At 42.0% G+C, this 20,022-nt stretch overlaps 1 protein-coding gene across 1 annotated transcript; it reads right to left on the reverse strand.

The window, feature by feature from the left end:
• Positions 1-235: 235 nt before the first annotated feature.
• Positions 236-8,072, reverse strand: GPX8 (glutathione peroxidase 8 (putative)). The gene is made up of 3 exons (XM_032214015.1): positions 7,839-8,072; positions 5,880-6,141; positions 236-1,005 (listed from the first exon to the last, which is right to left on the reverse strand). Exons 1-3 carry the CDS (start codon positions 8,049-8,051, stop codon positions 842-844), a joined length of 639 nt encoding a protein of 212 aa, XP_032069906.1. The 5' UTR covers positions 8,052-8,072; the 3' UTR covers positions 236-841.
• Between the last annotated feature and the right edge of the window lie 11,950 nt (positions 8,073-20,022).

Genomic DNA, 20,022 nt, shown 5'->3' on the forward strand with positions numbered 1-20,022 from the left:
CCATTGCAACATCTCCATGGTCACATGATGAAATTTCAGACGCTTGGTAACTGACTCATATTTATGACGGTTGGAGTGTCCTGGGGTCATGTGATCATCTTTTGCAACCTTCTGACAAGCAAAGTCAATGCGGAAGCCAGATTCACTTAACAACTGTATTATTAACTTAGTTGCAGTGATTCACTTAATACTTGTGCCAAGAAATGGGCAAAACTTACTTAACAACTGTCTCACTTAGCAACAGAAATTTTGGGCTCAATTGTGCTTGTAGGTTAGGATTACCTGTATATAAGGTGTTTTATTGATTGGGCTGCTTAAGGACAAGGATTATCCAGAGATTCAGTATTAATATTTGGATTATTGCTAAACTTTCCCCTTTCATTAAAGCTTTACCATCATAGAACAGTCAGAACAAATTCAGCAGTGCTTAGGCCAGTGTTTCTCCTTAAAATTTTAAAACCCTACCGTATAGCCTGGGGGAGGCAGTTTTTGCCCTCCCAGAGACTCGAGGAAAGCCTCCAGATCCTGGGGAAGGCGAAAACGCCTCATCCACCATGGTGCAGGAGGCCACGCCCACCATGGGCATGCCCAACCACCAACCAAGCAAAGAACCTATGGCTGAAATTTTTGAAGCCCACCCCTGTATTAAAGTCTTGACTTCTTTTGCTTTCAGCATCCTTCGTAGTTCTAAACAGAAAAGAAAGTTCTGTTTCTCAGTTTGTCATGGCATTAAATGTCAAGAAAGATGATTGGTAGCTCAGCGTTTGCCATATTTGAGCAGGAATGTACTAAGGCTGGATGGTGAAGTTGCCCAGTGGATCCACAAGGCACAGCGACTTCCTCAAAGTTCTTCCCTCTTTTTTATAATGATCTCCCTAATCAGAGCGGCTATATCCTGCTTGATGTTTTCTATAGGTTCTTCAGGCTTCAGGTATTTCAAGACTTTACCTTCAGGACTGATGAGATATTTCCAGAAATTCCACTTAGGTTCCTTTTTAGAAGCATCTGCAGGAATAACATAAGATGAAGCACTTTTAGGTCACAGACAGCAGGGATGTGATTTGGAAAAATGTAGGCACTCAGTTGGGATCCTGCTTTAATCAATATTAACAGAGTTTATGCATTTTATTTTCTCATTCTTTTTATAGACTGATTTGAAACTATCAGCTTGCACAGGTAGTCCTGGATCTACGACCACCATTGAGCCCAGGATTTCTGTTGCTAAGCAAGACAGTTAAGTAAGTCCCCCCCCCCCAATTTTACGACCTTTTTTGCCACCGTTATTAATAGCAATAGCAATAGCAGTAGACTTATATACCGCTTCATAGGGCTTTCAGCCCTCTCTAAGCGGTTTACAGAGAGTCAGCATATTGCCCCCAACAATCTGGGTCCTCATTTTACCCACCTCGGAAGGATGGAAGGCTGAGTCAACCCTGAGCTGGTGATCTAGCAGTAGCCTGCAGTGCTGCATTTAACCACTGCGCCACCTTGGCTCTTAAATGAATCATTGTAATTGTCAGGCCTGCAGCCATCTTTCTTTGGATCTTTGGCCTGCCACACTTTCTACTATTCTACTACCGTGTTTCCCGGAAAATACGACCTGTCCTGAAACTAACGCCTTGCCACATTTTTCGCATGGGCAAAAATATAAGCCCACCCCTGAAAATAAGCCCCCTGGACAACCCCCCTCTTTGCTCACCGACCTAGCGGTATCCCGAAGACGGCAAGCTGCGGGAGCCGGGTCTGGTGGGGGGGCAGAAAGGCGCTCACGTTGCTTGGCGCCTTTAGGATAACACTAGGTTGGGGAGTGGCGTTCTGCCTGGCTGGAGGGGGGAGTTGCTGGGCGGCTGCTCCCTTGTGAGCGGGCTCCCGAAGAGCTGGGCACAGCCTCAGGGGCGAAGCAGCCATGAGGTGGCCACGCTCATGAGCAGCTGCCTGGCAAACCCCCTCTCCAGCCAGGCAGAGCACCATTCACTGACCTAGGGGGTATCCCTAAGGTGCCAAGCCACATGGCATTCTGCCTGCTCCCCAGGTCCTGGGGGCATATTAGGGATACCCCCTAGATCAGTGCATGGAGCTCTTCCCGGCTGGAGAGGGGGGTTGCACGAGCACCTAACCGCTCCCAGCAAGCATGCCTCCCAGCCTAAACATGCCCTGGCCCAGCCGCTGCCGCTGCCGCACTCCGAGCATAATTTCTTCTCCGGCTTACAAACTCCAAAACTCGGCTGCTGAATCTTCCAGCAGCGGCTGCTCTAGGAGTGCGCTGTATGGTTGTGGGCCGGCTGCCGGACAGAGAGTTTTCCGGACAGAGAGTCTTCCAGCAGCCAGCCCACACCATAGAGTGCACTCCTAGAGCAGCCACTGCTGGAAGACTTGGCAGCTGAGTTTTGGAGTTTGGAAGCCGGAGAAGAAGTTATTCTTGGAGCGTGGCGGCGGCAGCTGGGCCAGGGCATGGTGAGGCTGGGAGGCATGCTTGCTGGGGGCAGAACAGGCGCTCGCGCAATCCCCTTCTCCAGCCGGGCAGAGCTCCATGCACTGACCTAGGGGGTATTCCAAATGTGCCAAGCGGGAGCTGGGGAGCGGGCAGAGCACCACGTGCCTTGGCTGTGCCCGGCTCTTCGGGAGCCCGCTCGCAAGGGTGCAGCTGCCCGGCAACCCCAAAACAATAAGTCACCCCCTATAATAAGCCCAAGGCCATATTTCCTGAGGCAAAAGAAAATAAGACCGTGTCTTATTTTGGGGGAAACACGGTATGTATTTTCTATTGTGGAAAAATGGGAGGGGGGATTGTACGGAGTTACTTAATGTGTAGCCAAAAGAAAAATTCTTTCTAGAAAGCCAAGGTCATCCTTTGTCTCTGCACCTGACCAGAACTGGATGAGTGAAACTGCCAGCATGGCAGTGGGAGATTGGACCATGTCATGGATTTGTGGGTGTGGGGAAGTTCTTGAATTTTCAACTAGATGGGGAAAATCTGGAAGCTTTCAGATTCGGGTTTTCACAGATACGCCAACATGGCTTTCTTAATAAATTGGAACTTTGACCAATACTTTGCCTTGGACTCTGATTTACTTTTGGATGCTATTTGGAACCCTGACAGTAGTTTTTAAGTTAGTAACACGATTGTTAGGTGAATCTGGCTTCCCCATTGACTTTGCTGATTAGAAGGTCACAAAAGGGGGTCATATGGCTGGGACATTGCAACCATCATAAATACATGCCAGTATCTGAATGTTGAACACATGACCATGAGGATGCTGCAGTGGTCGTAAGTGTGAAAAAGATCATAAGTCACTTTTTCAGTGCCATTGTAACTTCAAATGGTTACTAAATGAATGCTTGTAAGTCTGTAATTAAAAATTGATTTCAGAACAATATGTGAACTCAGTGCCAACTACTCATATTCAGATCTGATCACTTTTTCAGGTTTCCCTTCCTCTGTGAGACTTATCATAACCTGTCAATTTCCATGTTATTTCTAGTGACGGTTCCATTATTCTATTTCCTTAGCACTGTTTTCTCCTTGCATCTTGATTTCCCTATCTTCCCCTGCCTACCTCCAATAACTATGCTTTTCTTCCTCTGTAAAAATTAAAAAAACTCTATCAAAAAAACCCAACAGCTTGTCCTAAGTTGTATGATATTATGCAACTTGACCAATCCAGAAGCTTCAACAATAGCAAAGTATTCCCAAAAGTAATAATCAATATAAATAATTACTGTCAGATTCTGTACTCCTAATGATTAGCTCAGTTTAGTAGAATTATTCTATTCATAATATAAAGCATGGGATAAGACACACAATCCTCTTTGTTAATAAATAATCAAAGACTAACTGGAGAAGAAAAAATTCTGGAAATTTTTCAGAATAAGAATAGAATAGAATTCTTTATTAGCCAAGTGTGATTGGACATACAAGGAATTTGTCTTTGGTGCATATGCTCTCAGTATACATAAAATAAAAGATATATTCGTCACGAATTATAAGGTACAACACTTAATGATAGTCAAAGAAGCAATCAACTCATACTAGGAAACAATCAATATGAATCATAAGGATATAAGCAACAAGTTACAGTCATAAAGTCATAAGTGGGAGGAGTTGGGTGATAGGAACCATGAGAAGATTAATAGTAATAGTAGTGCTGGGTAAACTGCTACGTTTCTTCTTTCTACTATTAAAAGAAACAGTGGCTGTTATAAAAAAAATTGAAATGCCTCTAGAGTTAATTTGATATTTGTGTACTCTTTTTCCAGAAATGAAGCCAGAATTGTTGAGCAGTGAAATTACAAGCAGAAGACAATAGAAGATCTAATCAAACTTAGGGGTAGGGGCCTGTGTTGTCCAAGCAATTTTATTGTGATTTTTTTTAAAAAAAAAGTTTGCCTTGATTTATTTCTAGAGCTGGGAATGACTGGCCCAAAATCATCTGTTCAGCTTCATGGCTTAGACCAATGATGGCTAACCTTTTCTGGACCAAGTGCCCAAACACACACGCATCCGAACCTGCAAAATGCAATGCACGCGTGGTCCCCATGCATGCATGCATTCCCCCCACATGCTCCCCCCACATGCACGCACCCACGCACGTCCCATGTGCCCCATTGCCCCCACCACCAGCTGGCTGGTAGGAGGTACGCGTACAAACACAGCAAAACTGAACTGGGGCAATGGGTCACATGCCCACAGAGAGGGCACTGCGTGCCACCTGTGGCAAGCGCCATAGGTTCACCATCACAGGCTTAGGCCATACTAGAACTCATAGTCTCCTGGCTTATAACATGGTGCCTTTAATAATGCACCAACCTGGTTCTTTAATTTGGTTTATGTGAACACTATTCCCTATAATTCTTCATACCTTTCAATCAACTTTCAGGAATCAAGCCATCCTTGTTTCTACCACATCTGTGTATTGCTTCATACAGTACAAATGTATGAAGTTTTATTCTTTAAACTTCTTACGTCTTACTTTTTGAGAATCTCATCAACTCCATTCAACTGTGACTTTCTCAGTCTTTGCCTTCCTCTTGACTCATTCGCTCTACCTTCATAATAGATTTTCAGTTTGATCCTGTTACACCTATACATGTTAGAACAGTTCCAGTGTACCTGGCAGTGCCAGCCTAGGAAAGGCTTGGGTATACACACAGATTCTTTGCATCGGTGAGTGCAAGTCATCTGGTTTCTTTAAAAAAATAAAAGAATTCCCAAAAGATTCTTAGAGTGCACAAGAATAAGCACTGGGTATATAAGCACTTCTTGTTATCCATGCACAGATCCTCCTTGTTTTTCTTGGTATCAATTTTAAATGCAAAAGCTTCATTTAGGAATAATAATAATAATAAAGCGGACTTCTGTAAGGTGCATAAATTAGGCAAATCAATCTTTTCATTCAGACAGATAAGGGTCACTATTTTGTAGTGGGCTGTTTAGTGATACGCCTGTGCCTTCAAGGCAGTTTTTGACTCCTGGAGACTTCCTAGACTAGTCTCTACAGTTTTCTTGGCAAGATTTTGTAGACCAATTTGCCATTGCCCTCCTTTTAGGGTTGAGCAAAAATAATTCGCCTAATGCTATCCAGCATGCCTAAGACTAGAACTCACAGCCTCCCAGTTTCTAGCTGATGCCTTAACCACTACTAAACCACATTGGCTGTCAGAGATTAGTCGTAGGAGAAGGCAAAGAACTGCACAATATAAATAAATATATTCTAGTTCAAACTGCAGATATAGAATATTTGAAGAGATTTAGGTAGTAGAAACAGTTTTTTAAATAGAAACTGGAAATCCAACGAATCTGAAGCCTGTATATGTTTCTGCCTAAAAGTAACACTGCACTAAAAGACATAACATGCAGCTTAAGAGAGACATACGCTTACCTATTAGAAATTTAAAAGCTGGCGATGCTTCAGAACCTAGGACTTTTATTTTACTGAAGATGGGGAATGTCACTCCATAATTCGATTTAGCAAAATAAATGATCTCGTCGTTCAGACCTGGCTCCATTTGCCCAAACTGATTGCAAGGAAAGGCCAGCACAGTGAAATGGGATGATCCAAACTCTCGCTGGAGTTCCTGCAGCATGATGTAATTTTTTTCTGTGTGCGGACAGTAACTAGCCACGTTTACAACCAGGGCTGCCTTGAGACAAAATAGAAAATTAGAAAAGAAGTTAAAAAAGAACGCTGATCAGATCGCTGCTGATAAATATCTTCCTGTCTCATTTATCTTGGTTATTTATCATTTATCAATGCAGAAACGTCTAGTGTTCAGATCAGTTTTACTATTTGAAAAATAGAAAGAATTTAAATCATAGGTATTAAGTAAAAGAAAACCATACAATTCAGACAAAGCAAAGCACTTTTTAGGTCACATTAGTTTATGTGAAGGGGGATGCGATGGCTCAGTGGCTAAGACGCTGAGTTTATCGATCAGAAATAGGTATAGGTATAGGTATTTTATTTGTATGCCGCCCTTTTCCCTGGGGGGACTCAGGGCGGCTCACAGTTCAAAGGGAGGGAGGACAAACCAAGTTAAACACATAAGACAATACATTGTTAAAAGCACAACATTCATACAATTCGGGTGGGGTTAAGGTCTTTAGCCCCAGGCCTGTCGGGACAGCCAGGTTTAAGGGCTATGCGGAAGGTCTGGAGGGTGGTGAGGGTACGAATCTCCATGGGGAGTTCGTTCCATAGGGTCGGAGCTGCCACCGAGAAGGCTCTCCTCCGCATGGTTGCCAGTCGACATTGACCGGCTGATGGAACTCGGAGGAGGCCTAATCTATGGGATCTAATTGGTCGAGTGGAGGTAATTGGCAGTAGGCGGTCTCTCAAGTACCCAGATCCAATACCATGCAGGGCTTTGTAGGTGACAAGTAGCACCTTGAAGCGCACCCGGAGATCGACAGGTAGCCAGTGCAGCTTGCGGAGGATAGGTGTTGTGTGGGTGAAATGAGGTGCACCCACGATCGCTCGCGCGGCCGCATTCTGGACTAGCTGAAGTCGCCGGATACTCTTCAAGGGCAGCCCCATGTAGAGCACATTGCAGTACTCCAGCCTAGAGGTCACAAGGGCACGAGTGACTGTTGTGAGAGCCTCCCGGTTCAAGGTCATCAGTTCAGCGGTTCGAATCCCTAGTTGAGCTCCCATTACTTGTCCCAGCTTCTGCCAACCTAGCAGTTCAAGAGCACATAAAAAATGCAAGTAGAAAAAAATAGAGACCACTTTGGTGGAAAGGTAACAGTGTTCCATGCTCCTTTGGGGTTTAGTCATGCCGGCCACATTACCACAGAGACTTCTTCGGACAGTACTGGCTTTTTGGCTTTGAAACAGAGATAAGCACCTCCCCCTGGAGTCGGGAACGACTAGAACATATATGCGAGGGGAACCTTTACCTTTTTAGTTTATGTGAATTTATGAAACAACTTTCTCCCACTGAAATAAAAGTTTGCCTTGCATTACAAGCATTAAGAACAATCTAACTTCAATTGTTCAAATGAATGTATACATTTAAGCACCAAATTCAAAAATTCAGCAGTGGTTCACTACCAAAACACACACCTACTGACTATGCTTACATTTGCAGTCTTTATAATGAAATAAAGAACAATATGAGAAAGTCCATTTTTGCAGGGAATACTCCTGGTCCCTAAAATCAGATAGTGGAAAAAATGAACTACTGAACTTTTCAGTTGATCTCAGCAAGTATTACATTTTAACTTCAGTACCTTAGATTTCCCTTTCCAAATATTCCTAATGTGCTACTATTGCGCAGAAAAAATACAGCAGCCAGACTGCCTAACCATTTTTTTAAAAAAAACAATTGAAATTACTTACTTTGCCTCGGAATCTCTCCAAGGAAATGGTTCTTCCTTTCCAATCCTCCACTTCAAAGGAATAAAAGTCTTTTTTTCTGGGTTTTAAGAACTTGAGCTGCAGCAGGGCCAGCAAGGCTGTGCATAACACCATAGAAATGAAAATAATGAAAACCTTGTTTTTCAGCTTTGAGCTTTTTAGCGTAAGCGTTGCTAGGGGCAGAGACGGCTCCATTTTGGAGAATTTTTTAGGGGAAGTTTCAGCAGGCCTGGAATGTGAGGAGGAGCTGAAGCCCAGCCACAGAAGGCTGGGTTTGGAAGAAAGCTGAGGTAGGGAGGAAGGGAGAGAGAGAGGAGACTGTATTGTCTGGCTGAATTTTTCATTTTGTTTTGCTGTTCAAATCTGATTGTATAAGAGGCTCTTAAAGTTGGGATGCTATTTGTAAAGTATCTACACCAGAGTTTCTCAATCTTGGCAACTTTAAGATGGGTGGACTTCGACTCCCAGGCATGGCTGGCTGGGGAATTTTGGAACTTGGTCCACCCATCTTAAAGCTGCCAAACTTGAGAAATACTGAACCACACAATCGTATCAGGACATTTTAACAGATGTCCCTTTGGGCCCATTGCCCTAGCACCACTAAAAACCCTACATTTAAAAATACATCAGCTTTCTCCAATCTGGAGCTGTCCAGATACTGTACAAGTGTTTAGAAGTTCTCATAAACTCCCAATCATCCAGCTAATTGAACATAACGGGAATTGATGTGCTATACATCCTATGATCATGATGGCAAACCTACGGCATGCGTGCCCTAAGTGGCACGTGGAGCCATGTCACCTGGAATGTGTGTTGAAGAAGCCCATTCCCTTTTGGGGTTTCTGGCATGCATGTGCGTGCGATGATTAGCTGGCTTTCGTGTTTGCGGCAGTGTCAGAAACTGGAAGAGCTGGTCTTCCGTTTTCCGGCGTGAGCTGATTGTCATGCATATGTGCATCAGTAACTGGGAGACTAGCTGGCTGGAATGTATGTGCGCGCCTGAAACCAGAAGTTTATTTTCCAGCACGCACATGTCCCCTGGGCTGTTCCTCTTCCGGGTTGCGGCCCTGACGAGCGCACACGCTCCCTTTTCGGCACTCGGTGCCGAAAAGGTTTGCCATGACTGTCCTATTGGCTGGGAAAAGTTATAAAACATTGTAGATTAGTTGTTCGCTGTTGGTGATAGTCCCACTAATATGATGAATCCTTCAGTGCAACAGATAGTCTTTTATTTACAATCATTTATTTATCAAACGTTTGAACATACAAGGACACTGACAAAAATAACGTACAAATGTTACTTGCGCTGATGACTGTTCCAGCATCCTTGCAGTCATGTGACTGTGATTCTGGCACCCTGGCAAGGGGCTCATACGAGAACAGTCACGTGATTGCCGTTTGCCACCCTCCCAGCCAGCTTCTGAACAGCAAAGTCAATGGTGAAGCCGGCTGTCTGTTTAATAACCATTACAAATGTCATAAAATCAAGTGCGGTCAAGCAATGCTCAACAATGACCACACTGCTTAACAGTGAATTTTTGGATCCCAATTATGGTCGTAAGTTAAGGACTAGCAATAGCAATAGCACTTAGACATATATATCTCTTCACAGCGCTTTACAGCTTTCTCCAAGGAGTTTATAGAGTCAGCGTATTTCCCCTAACAATCTGGGTCCTCATTTTACCAACCTCAGAAGGATGGAAGACTGAGTCATCAACCTTGAGCCCAGTGAGATTCGAACTGCCAAATTGCAGGCAGCTGGCAGTCAGCAGAAGTAGGCTACAATACTACATTCTAACCACTGTGCCACCATGGCATTATTTACTACATGTAAGTAATCGGCATTTTTCAAACTTAGCAGCCTTAACAACTATAAACATTAGTTGCCAGAATTCCTTAGTCAACGTTGAAGTCACACATTTTAAAGTTGCTAAGTTTGAAAAATACTGCAATAAATTCTTTTTTCTTTCCTTTGTTAAAATAGAAGCATTAATCCTTTGAAGTTTCCTGAGAGTTGTATGTACCCAATTGCCTTAGGAATAATATTCTAGGATTTTCATATTTACTGGAGATTTAAGGTGCTCTCTAATATTGTATTTTTCCCATATCTAAAGACAGGTAGAACATAAATGGAGGGTCATCTCCAGCTTGGCTGGGATTGCAAAGCATAAATTAGCATCATCCATATCCTATGATAGCTTATTATAAATTGATTTATACAAGTGTTAGAATGCCAACATTTGCATTTTTTTGTATGTTATGCAATGCACAGTTCGAACAAATCATTCTTTTGCATTTAAAATAGGTTTACTTCTATTAGATAAAAATCACTTTCAGAAAACATATTATTTTAAAATCTATACATAAATGAATGGATATGAATTTTCAAGGGCTTTTTAAAACATGCAAATTAATGAGAAAGCAAGGTAGAATAAATTTGAAATGGAAAAAAATGTGAAACACTAAAATTGAAAATGGCTGCTGGACTAGTTTTCTTATACCTTCCTCTTCTGCTCTTATTTATTTTTATATGTTATGCTTTATCACTTTTTATTATTTATTACCCTGATAGTTTTTATTAGCAAGTAGTATCTAAATGCTGTAAATAAAACAATAAATAATTGTTTTATGATAATAACTTCCTTCCTGAGTGTTTTCTAGGTGCAATATGCATAATTATTTTTCCTTTATTGCACAAAATTGCATTAAATCATATGAAGCCCAAATCACGCGACGTCATGGTACTTGCACTGAGATTGCAGTACTAACAAAGCAATGCTGGATAGGAAGTCTCCCATGTACAATAATTTTATCTACATGAAAGTAGATATTTTCATTACTTGAAAACTGCATCTGCCTAAAATAAACTTTTAAATGCTATCATTATAATAATAATAATTAGTTATTTCATGGTTGAAAACAGATTCTAAATTTGTTGTTATTTTGTTGAAAACAAAATCTAAAGGATGCAGATTACCAGCTGTCTGCAAGGAATATAAATCCTTCCATTCCCTCACTATCTTGTCAGAGGTGAAGAAGCTTCTTGGATGAGAAGTGAAACATCTTCCAAAGAAAAAACAACAATTGCCTCCTGAAAAAACACCTTTGGGACAACCATGACCTGGATGACTGGGAATCTCTATAGACGTTTAGCTATACAATTTGGGATGAACACCCTTTGAATGGTGTGGGAGTAGGAATGGATTTCCAGAAGAAAAATGGCAGATTACAGGAACCAGGAGGACTACTCAGGTGACTCTGAGGACACAAATAAACCTCCAAGTGCTTCAATGATCCTTTAAAAGGATGCAGGTTACCAGCTGTCTGCAAGGAATATAAATCCTTCCATTCCCTCACTATCCTGTCAGAGCTGAAGAAGCTTCTTGGATGAGAAGCGAAACGTCTTCCGAAGAAAAAACAAGAAAGTCCAGTTGACTCCTGAAAAAGCTCCTTTGGGACAACCATGACCTGGATGACTGAGAATCTCTACAGAATTTTGTTGAAAACAGTTTCTAACCAAGAACTCCTATCTCTACTACACTTTAAAAGCTGCAGAAGGAAGAAGTTGGCTTTCCAAATGCTAGTTGTTAGTCGCCCAGTTTCCACAGGATGGCAGCAAACGTGCAACAGAAACCAAGCAGAACAAACATTTCTGTGATGTCCCTTTTCCATCTCAGAAGACGAGCCTGACTGCGTGGGATCTGAATATTAGACATACACATTTTAGATCTGAATATGAGACACACTGAGATGCTGCCAAAGTGAAGAAAGCAGCCTTGGCTGCTTTCAAAAGTTGTTGCTAAATGATAATGTTTAATGTAACAACAGTGGAAGACAATTAAACAGTTGCCTCATAATCATATGAATATGTGTACAATGTAAATATAAATGAAGAAAACTTGCATTTGGTTTTGTCCAGCCCTGACAGGTCTTTCTTCTGATGCAGCCCCAGACATGCTTCTTAAAGAGCATGGACAGTTTTGATTGGGAAGATGTTGATTGCTCCTGTACCAGAATAACCTGCCTATTGAATCTCAGTGGATGTTGGAAGAAATAGGTTGAGTGACTGAAATTGGGCATGTAATAGTATATCGGTGTTTCTCAACAACAATTGATGACCTCCTTTGCCAGTCCACAATAGAAAGCATCCTCACTTATTGCATCACAGCATGGCATGCCGCAGTGGTGGGTTCCAGCCAGTACGCCCCAGTACAGGCATAAAGGGAACAGCAGACACCATAACGGAATGGTGCTTTGGAGGGTCCACCCGCCCACCCGCGTTCCTTACCTGTATTTGAGCCAACTGGGCCATTTGCCCACGCAGCATACGCGCTTGTGCGAAGCTCTTTCTAACAGCTGGTGTGTTGCAAGGCGGTGAATGCGCATGAGTGCGCAGTGCGCATGCACGTGGTGGACATCCAGCCTGGTCACAGCATACTGAAACCCACCACTGGCATGCCAGTTTGACAGCCACGGGGGGTGGTTAGCACAGCACAAAACATTGTGGGATGTCCCCTGATAACAGGGGTGGGTTCCAGCAGTCATTACTGCTGGTTCGCTCGTGGGTGTGCTGTGTGCACGCTTCGTGGGTGTGCTGTGTGCACGCTTCGTGCGCATGCGCAGTGCAATAAAAATTGTTTTGTGCATGCACAGAATCAAAAACAAGATGGCAGCGCCTAGGGCGCTGCCTGTACAACCAGTTTGGGGGCGTGGCAGGCCTGGGTGGATGCTGGCTCCAGCGACCCAGGCCGCCAAACCACTACCGGTTCGGCTGAACCGGTCCAAACCGGTAGGAACCCATGACTGCCCTGATATCACTAAATGAGATCGCTAGGGCTCGTTTCCTTAGAGGAGTGAGGAAAATCCTTCAAGACAATTCATAGCCTGATCAGCACTTCTTTACCCTCCTACCATCGGGAAGGAGATATAGAAGCATAGCCATCCGCACAAACAAGCTGAAGAACAGTTTCTGTCTGTGGGCTGTCAGACTCCTGAATGCAAAATAACATCATAACTATGTAGTACGATGGACTTGCAGGGTTGGGGCAACGTGTAACATGTTCACACTGGTGCAATAGGACCAGGTGTTTGTTAATATGATTTATTAGGTTAGGGATTTTCTGTCTTCATACAAGTTTGTATTGTGTTGGGTGTGTGTGTGTGCACTGAGGGAGTTCAACCGATCTCATTGTGCATAAATGGTGCACTGACAAATAAATAATTCAAACTCATCCTTGGCAGCTTCCCAGTCAACTCTGGGAATTTCCCAGCCAGCATGCTGTAATACTGGATGAAGAATTCTGGGAGTTGAAGTCCACACAGCTTAAAACTGCCAAGATTGAGAAGCACTGCTATAAGTTGAATCCCAAGGGTCAGTTGCATTAAGCAACAAAGTTTGCTCTCTGTGTGGGGCAGATTGATGAAACACACCTTTCCTAGCTACCATATAGATAATTGCATTACTGTAATTAAAGCAACAAGAATCTGCAGGTGCCATAGACTAACTTCTATCCAGTTAGGTCAAACTTTGACTTTTTTTATCCAGATTGGACCTCCCAATTTAATCAGGGCTAGGTAGCCCTCTTGAGTCTGGGGAAGGCTCTGATGAGGGCTCTGTGTCAGAGGCAGAGAGGGGGGCAGGGCCGTATGCTGCTTTCAGAATCAGACAGCAGTGAGGCAGATGAACAGCTGGAGCCTGTTCCCAGTGTGCGCATGTGCAGAGTTGCCAGAAGAAGGAACAGCTAAGAGCAGGGGTCGACTTAGGAGTAAGGCCAGACAATGAATGGCCCCTCCAGAGGAAATAAAAGAGAAGCAAAAGGGGAGTGGAATTTTGCAAGAGACAATTAGTTTGATTAATTGGCTCGTGACTCTCCGAGGCTCTTTGCCAAATTTTGCAGATATTGGCATGGCAGCTCCCTATGCCAGATAAAGTCTGTGACACTAAATCCTCCTTTGAAAGACTTCGTCGTCTGTGAATGAGCAGAATTCACCACAAATTAATAAAAGGAGTTTTTGCCGGACTTTGTTGCATGCTCTTGGGAAGCCTTGGTCAGAACAGGTGGATGTGGTGTGTGCAAAAGCACACTTGCCCACTACTTGTATGGAACCATCCCCTCCCCCGATGCTGTTTCCGCCACCGCCAGCAGTCCACAGAGCTGGAACGAGTTGAGGACCAATGTTCTAAGCTACATCTCAAAACTTCTTTCATTGACCTCTTAGGATGTATGAATACGAATCAGTTGTATGAAAGAAGTAAACAAGGAACCAGATATGCAGATTAATAGTTCTAATAACAGGTTTAATATTGATTTCATAAGCACAGACTCTCAAACTCTTTTCTAATATAGCATAGGGAGTAGAAGTCCACCACGGAACTTCTAGGTGTGGCTGCAAGGAGGAACAGCTACAAAAAATATTAAACCTTCCTAAAGAGTGAGACTTAAGTTCATGCAATCCACAAACTAGCATATCACAATATTGAAAAGAGGTTTTTAAGCCATTGCCTTTCTTGCCTCTAACCTTTTTATGCAGAGAAATCAAGAATTGATTGTTGGGCCTTTTGTAATCATGTGCAAAAACATGTGCAAAAAAAAGTCACATGTTGAAAACCTTTCCACTATATGCTTGGATAGATGCTTCATTTTTTTTCTTTCAGAGTGACAAGTTCATACCCACGTTCTTTCGTTCCCAAGTCTTACAATATTGATCATTGGACTAAAATAGGGGTTTCCCTTCAAGAAAACAAAAGTCTCTAGTTCTATGAGAAAGACAAGGTCTTTAGAAAGGCATGGAACACAAACTTTTGAATGTTAATGATGTGCACACACTTGGCAGTGAATAGGCTTTCTCCAATTTGAATGGGCTACAGCTCCAGATCTTCCCTGCCAGCATGGCCACTGCTGATGATTTGGGGAATTGGGTCATAGAAACAGAAAGGCATTCAGATTGGAAGAGATTATTAATACCAGGGGTCACCAACCTTTAGATCTCAGGGACCACTACATTCATAAATTTAAATCCCATGGACCACTAATATGAATTAGTAACAGAATGGGGTCCTTCAGGCAATTAGCTTGGCCGCCTGTGAAGCACTTAGGGTCAACCCTAGGTTTCCTGTCCATTGCAGCTAGGGATCTCAATTACGGTCAAGAATGAATGTTTGTCTTGTAGAAAGCCAGGCGCTAGATTGGCCCCTGCAAACTCTTGTCTTTTGAGGATCCCGGCCAAAGTATCGCGCACCGCTCACTGAAGCGCCTGGACGCCCAAGGAGGGAGGGAGGGAGGGAGGGAAGGGCTGGAACTACTAAACAGGCAGCCAAGCTACCAGTAAGTGCCTGAAGGACCCCGTCCCATCAGTGAGCAGGAGTAATTGCTTTGGCAGGCCATATCTGGCCCAGGGGCTATAGTTGAGGATCCCTGAGTTAGTGCAATATAAAAAATGCCAAAATGCAAAGATTTTGCTTCGGACCACCAAACTTTTTTTGCGGATCACCAGTGGTCCACGAACCATCAGTTGGTGACCGCTGATTTATACTATGTCAGTTCACAATAAAAAAAAACCTGATATTGGCTATGCTAGCTATCAGTACTAGGACTTAAGTCAATAGCAGGTTGAGGAAATATAATCTAATAGATTCTTAAATATACTTAGAATATTAGTCATGTTGTTTCAGTAAGAACCAAATACTATTGCATGACAGTTTCTCCACAGTTGTTTTTTAGATTTTTTTTCCCCAGGAGGTCATGTATTCAGTGCTGTTGCAATAGGTCAGAGACACAAAAGGTGGTGTGATGTGGGGAGTCATTTCCCGAAACGGTACGTGGGAATAAAACAACTTCAGCATCTCGTCAGAGAAGTGGTTTACGTCTTCTTGTTCTGTGGTCCCCAGTTTTACATAGAAAAACACATTAATTGGTTTGACAAATAAGGAAAGCATTTTCGGTAAGAAGAAAAAGGACATTGCAAACATGGAAGCCATGAATAGAATGAAAAATGGAAAGTTTACAGAAGTTCAAACTATTACATTTCAAAAACAAAGCTTTAATTATCCAAATTAAATAAATATTTGGCTTAACTATGAATAGGGAACTATCATTGGCTGCAGCTAACATTTATTTTTCTTGTTTGTTATATTTTTTCATCCAATCAGAAGATTCACTTAGTAGATTCGAAAATAATGCTTGCCTTAAATTCTTATTCCTGAATTTCCAAGAAGCCTCTAGAAATCCGCAACATTGCATAAGCTTTCCTAAAAATTGGGAAGTGTGAGGAAAATTGAAGTGTTTTATTTAATTTCAGTTCGGAAGAGAGGCACTGGTCTTCATTCCTGAATTATCATCCCACTTCCAAACTATACAGAAAACCAGCTTAGTAAAATGTAGCATCAAGATTCCAGTTAGAAATTATTTTCCTGTCAATTAACTAACAGGAACCAGTATTTACAACACTGGCACTTTAGGATGAAGGAGGATGTAAGACATCACTGCTTTAAGCATGAACTATTGTAAATTTGTATTAAATATCCTAAAACACAATAGTTTGTGAAGACTGAGATGTTTACATCTTTTGTCTTAAGAAAGGCATGGTATATGGGACTATAGGACATATAGTCCTATATATAGGACTATATGTAATTGTCCTAGATTGTAGGGGCCTTTAAAGAGCCGAGGTGGCGCAGATGTTAGGTGCAGTACTGCAGGCCACTTTAGCTGACTGTGATCTGCAGTTCAGCAGTTTCAAATCTCACCGGCTCAAGGTCGACTCAGCCTTCCATCCTTCCGAGTTGGGTGAAATGAGGGACCCGGAGTGTGGGGGCAAGTCGCTGACTCAATTTGCTAAAAAAGAAATTTGTAAACCACTTAGAGAGGGCTGAAAGCCTATGAAGCGGTATATAAGTCTAATAAATAAATAAATACATAAATAAAACCAAATTTAATAACTCAAACGAGGGAACTGTAAATTTCACATTCTGTGTCTGTAATGGAATCCTGCAAATGATAGACATTCTCAGAGCTATTCAGATTCATATTTCTGAGATTATGATTGAACTGTGTATTTCTGTTCAGAGACTTTCTTTTTTTTTTTTTAAGGGAAAAGAAGAACAGGGACCAGTGGTAGGTTTCTAATTTCTTTACTACTGGTTCACATGTGCATGCGCTTGTGCGCATGACGCTTCTGGGTGGGTGGAGATTCCCACCGCTACTACCGGTTCACCCGATCCGGGCCGAACCGGGAGCAAACCACGTCTGAACAGGACTATTGGATTGCAAGAATTTATGGAAGCTTTACTTGATTTGCAGAGATGCTTTCTTTTCAGCAGACTCCCATAAGATCTCACCTCTTCATAGTTTTTTTTTTTTTTTTTGGTAGAATGTAGCCGAAAAGGACATTTATTCTTATTTCAAGAGCTGCTGGATTGCTGTATCAGATAGAGCAAGGGAGTCACTTGACAGATTAGAAGAGGCTGAGAAGAACAATGGTGCCAGAGCACGGAGGAATTGACTCATAATCATATGAATACTGGTTGCTTTTTATACAATGAAAATAGAAACGAAAAGTACTTCAATTTAGTTTTATCCAGCCCAGGACAGGTCTTTCTTCTGATACAGTCACTGACATGCCTCTTAAGAGCATAGACACTTTTGACTGGGAAGATGTTGACCCAATCAATGGGAGCCTCTGGACCTCTAGATGGTTGTAGGAGAGATGCCACAGTACTGAGGAATACTTTTCCTTCCCCTTTTCTTATATTGTTGCAAATCTTGATACATTATATTGTTTGATACCATGATATGCATACAATATTAATTAAAATTATTGCCAATCACTTGTTTAGATGGGGGACCAGTGGCTCCGTGTCTAAAACACTGAGTTTGTTGATCAGAAGGTTGGCAATTTGGCGGTTCAAATCCTTAGCACCGCGTAACAGAGTGAGCTTCTGTTACTTGTCCCAGCTTCTGCCAAACTCGCAGTTCAAAAGCACGTAAAAATGCAAGTAGAAAATTGGGACCACTTTGGTGGGAAGGTAACAGCGTTCCATGCGCCTTCGGCATTTAGTCATGTCGGCCACATGACCACGGAGACCATCTTCAAACAGTGCTGGCTCTTCGGCTTTGAAACAGAGATGAGCACAGCCCCCTAGAGTTGGGAACGACTAGAACATAGGTGCGAGGGGAATCTTTACCTTACCTATTGTGTAGATAACATCGAATGTTGGAAATAAAGAAATATATTTAATTAAACCTCATAGAATGTCAATATTACAAGCCTAAAATAATTTGATTTTTAAATCCTAATTGGAATGTCACATTAAAATTAGACTGCTGCAGATTATATCAAAGTATTTGTTATACAACAAAGGTGTCCATCTTGAATTAGTTACTTAAAGTTAAATTAGTATTAACCTAGGATCTAGACAATTCGTAGTTAAATGCCACTTCTGTTATAGAGTGCCTGGAAAGAAGATCAACCTCAAATATCAGCTTCTGAGGTTAATTTCGTTAAATGATATCATTTTCGACTAGTTTTAAGTGAGTCATGTACACTAATTCATAAATAACTCTGAACTCTAGTTTCATTTCCAGCAGGGTTTTAGATTTGCAAATTCAAAGGGCAGCTAAATGTTACCCACCCATCAATATATGGAAATTTAAAAGACCCAAGCCCAATATGTTGCATTTTTCTAGTTACTCATCCTATTAGCAATGTTTTCCATCTCTTTCCAAAATTTGGTTATCCCATTCTCTCTCTCTCATGCTGCTCCAGAATTGCAAAGGAAGGCATAAAGAGAGCAGAATGTCTTGGCGCAGGATAATGGGAATTGCAATTCAAACATTAGGAAGACTCTAGGCCAAATGAATATCTCTGTATTGTTTATTTGATAATAAATGGGTAGGTCTTTCCTTGCCATGTGCCTATGAGGAATCTAACAAAGGCTACAAATGGCTGATGCTGGATATAGTTATTTCATTAGTAAATGATGTTCTCTGCTGTTATCCATAGTGGGCTCAATGCTAGGATATACAATATTTATCACCATAATATCCCAAAAGCTCATTATTACATTGGGATGCTATATGTTGTTTTATGCTGTTTAAGACATGGGTGTCCAACCTTGGCAATTTTAAAAAATGTGGACTTCAACTCCCATAATTTTTTGCTTTGTGTAGTATCACACTATGTTAGCAACCATTAAAATGAACAAGAATAAAAAACAGCCTGGAATTATGTAATGGATATTCTGAAGCTATATCATCTTGGAAGGATTGATCATCTTGGCAAAAATCTAGTTATGTGGTTGCTAAGACTCCACACCCACTTTGATGACACATTAATAGTCCTGAAGTAATTGGGGGAGGAAGAAATACATGGAGGAGAGTCAGAATAATTTATTTCCACATCTGCAGCTTCCCTGCTCCAATTTATATTTTTTATTGGCTTCCCCCTTCTGTAAAAAGTTCAAATATTTATAGGTCTGGAATTGGAATCCCCAGGGAGCAATTTGGGGGAAATGACAACAAAAGTAGAGAAAGAATTAAGCAGCTTTCCTCTTATTATTTCTTAATTGAAATGGATCCGTAATCAAACATTTTTTCATCTTTTAGGAAAAATTGGGCTATTATATCCATATGCCATGTAGAATAACTGTTTCTAGAGTCCTTACTGATTAAACTACCATGATCTACCATGATCTACCATGAAGCACAAGTGTTGGAGGTAGGATGTTTCCATGAAAATAAGCCCTCCCCTGAAAATAAGGCCTCCCTGAAAATATTGCAACACAGCAGCAGCCATGAGGTGACCATGCTCACTGCCTCCTGCACCTCAAAAATAATAAGACCTCCCTGAAAATAAAGCCAAATGCTTATTATGGGGGAAACACGGTAGGATGTTAAGAAGGAGCACCACATGGAGCTGATCACTTCTCAGAGTTTCATTGGTTGCCTTTGCTTGTTGGGCATGACAGCTCCTTCCCCAGGGTAGGCCAACAGAAATGCTTATGCCTATGACCTTCCCTCTTGGTTTGCCTATAACAGTGGTGTCAAACTTGTGCCCCGTGGACCGGATGCGCCACACGCTGGCCACGCCCTTCCCCATTTTAGCGAAGGGGGGAAAGTCTTGATACATCACGTGACAACAATATGACAATGTGAGTTTGACACCCCTG

The sequence above is a fragment of the Thamnophis elegans genome, chromosome 3 (assembly GCF_009769535.1).
Source record: "Thamnophis elegans isolate rThaEle1 chromosome 3, rThaEle1.pri, whole genome shotgun sequence".
Taxonomy (NCBI): Eukaryota; Metazoa; Chordata; class Lepidosauria; order Squamata; family Colubridae; genus Thamnophis; species Thamnophis elegans.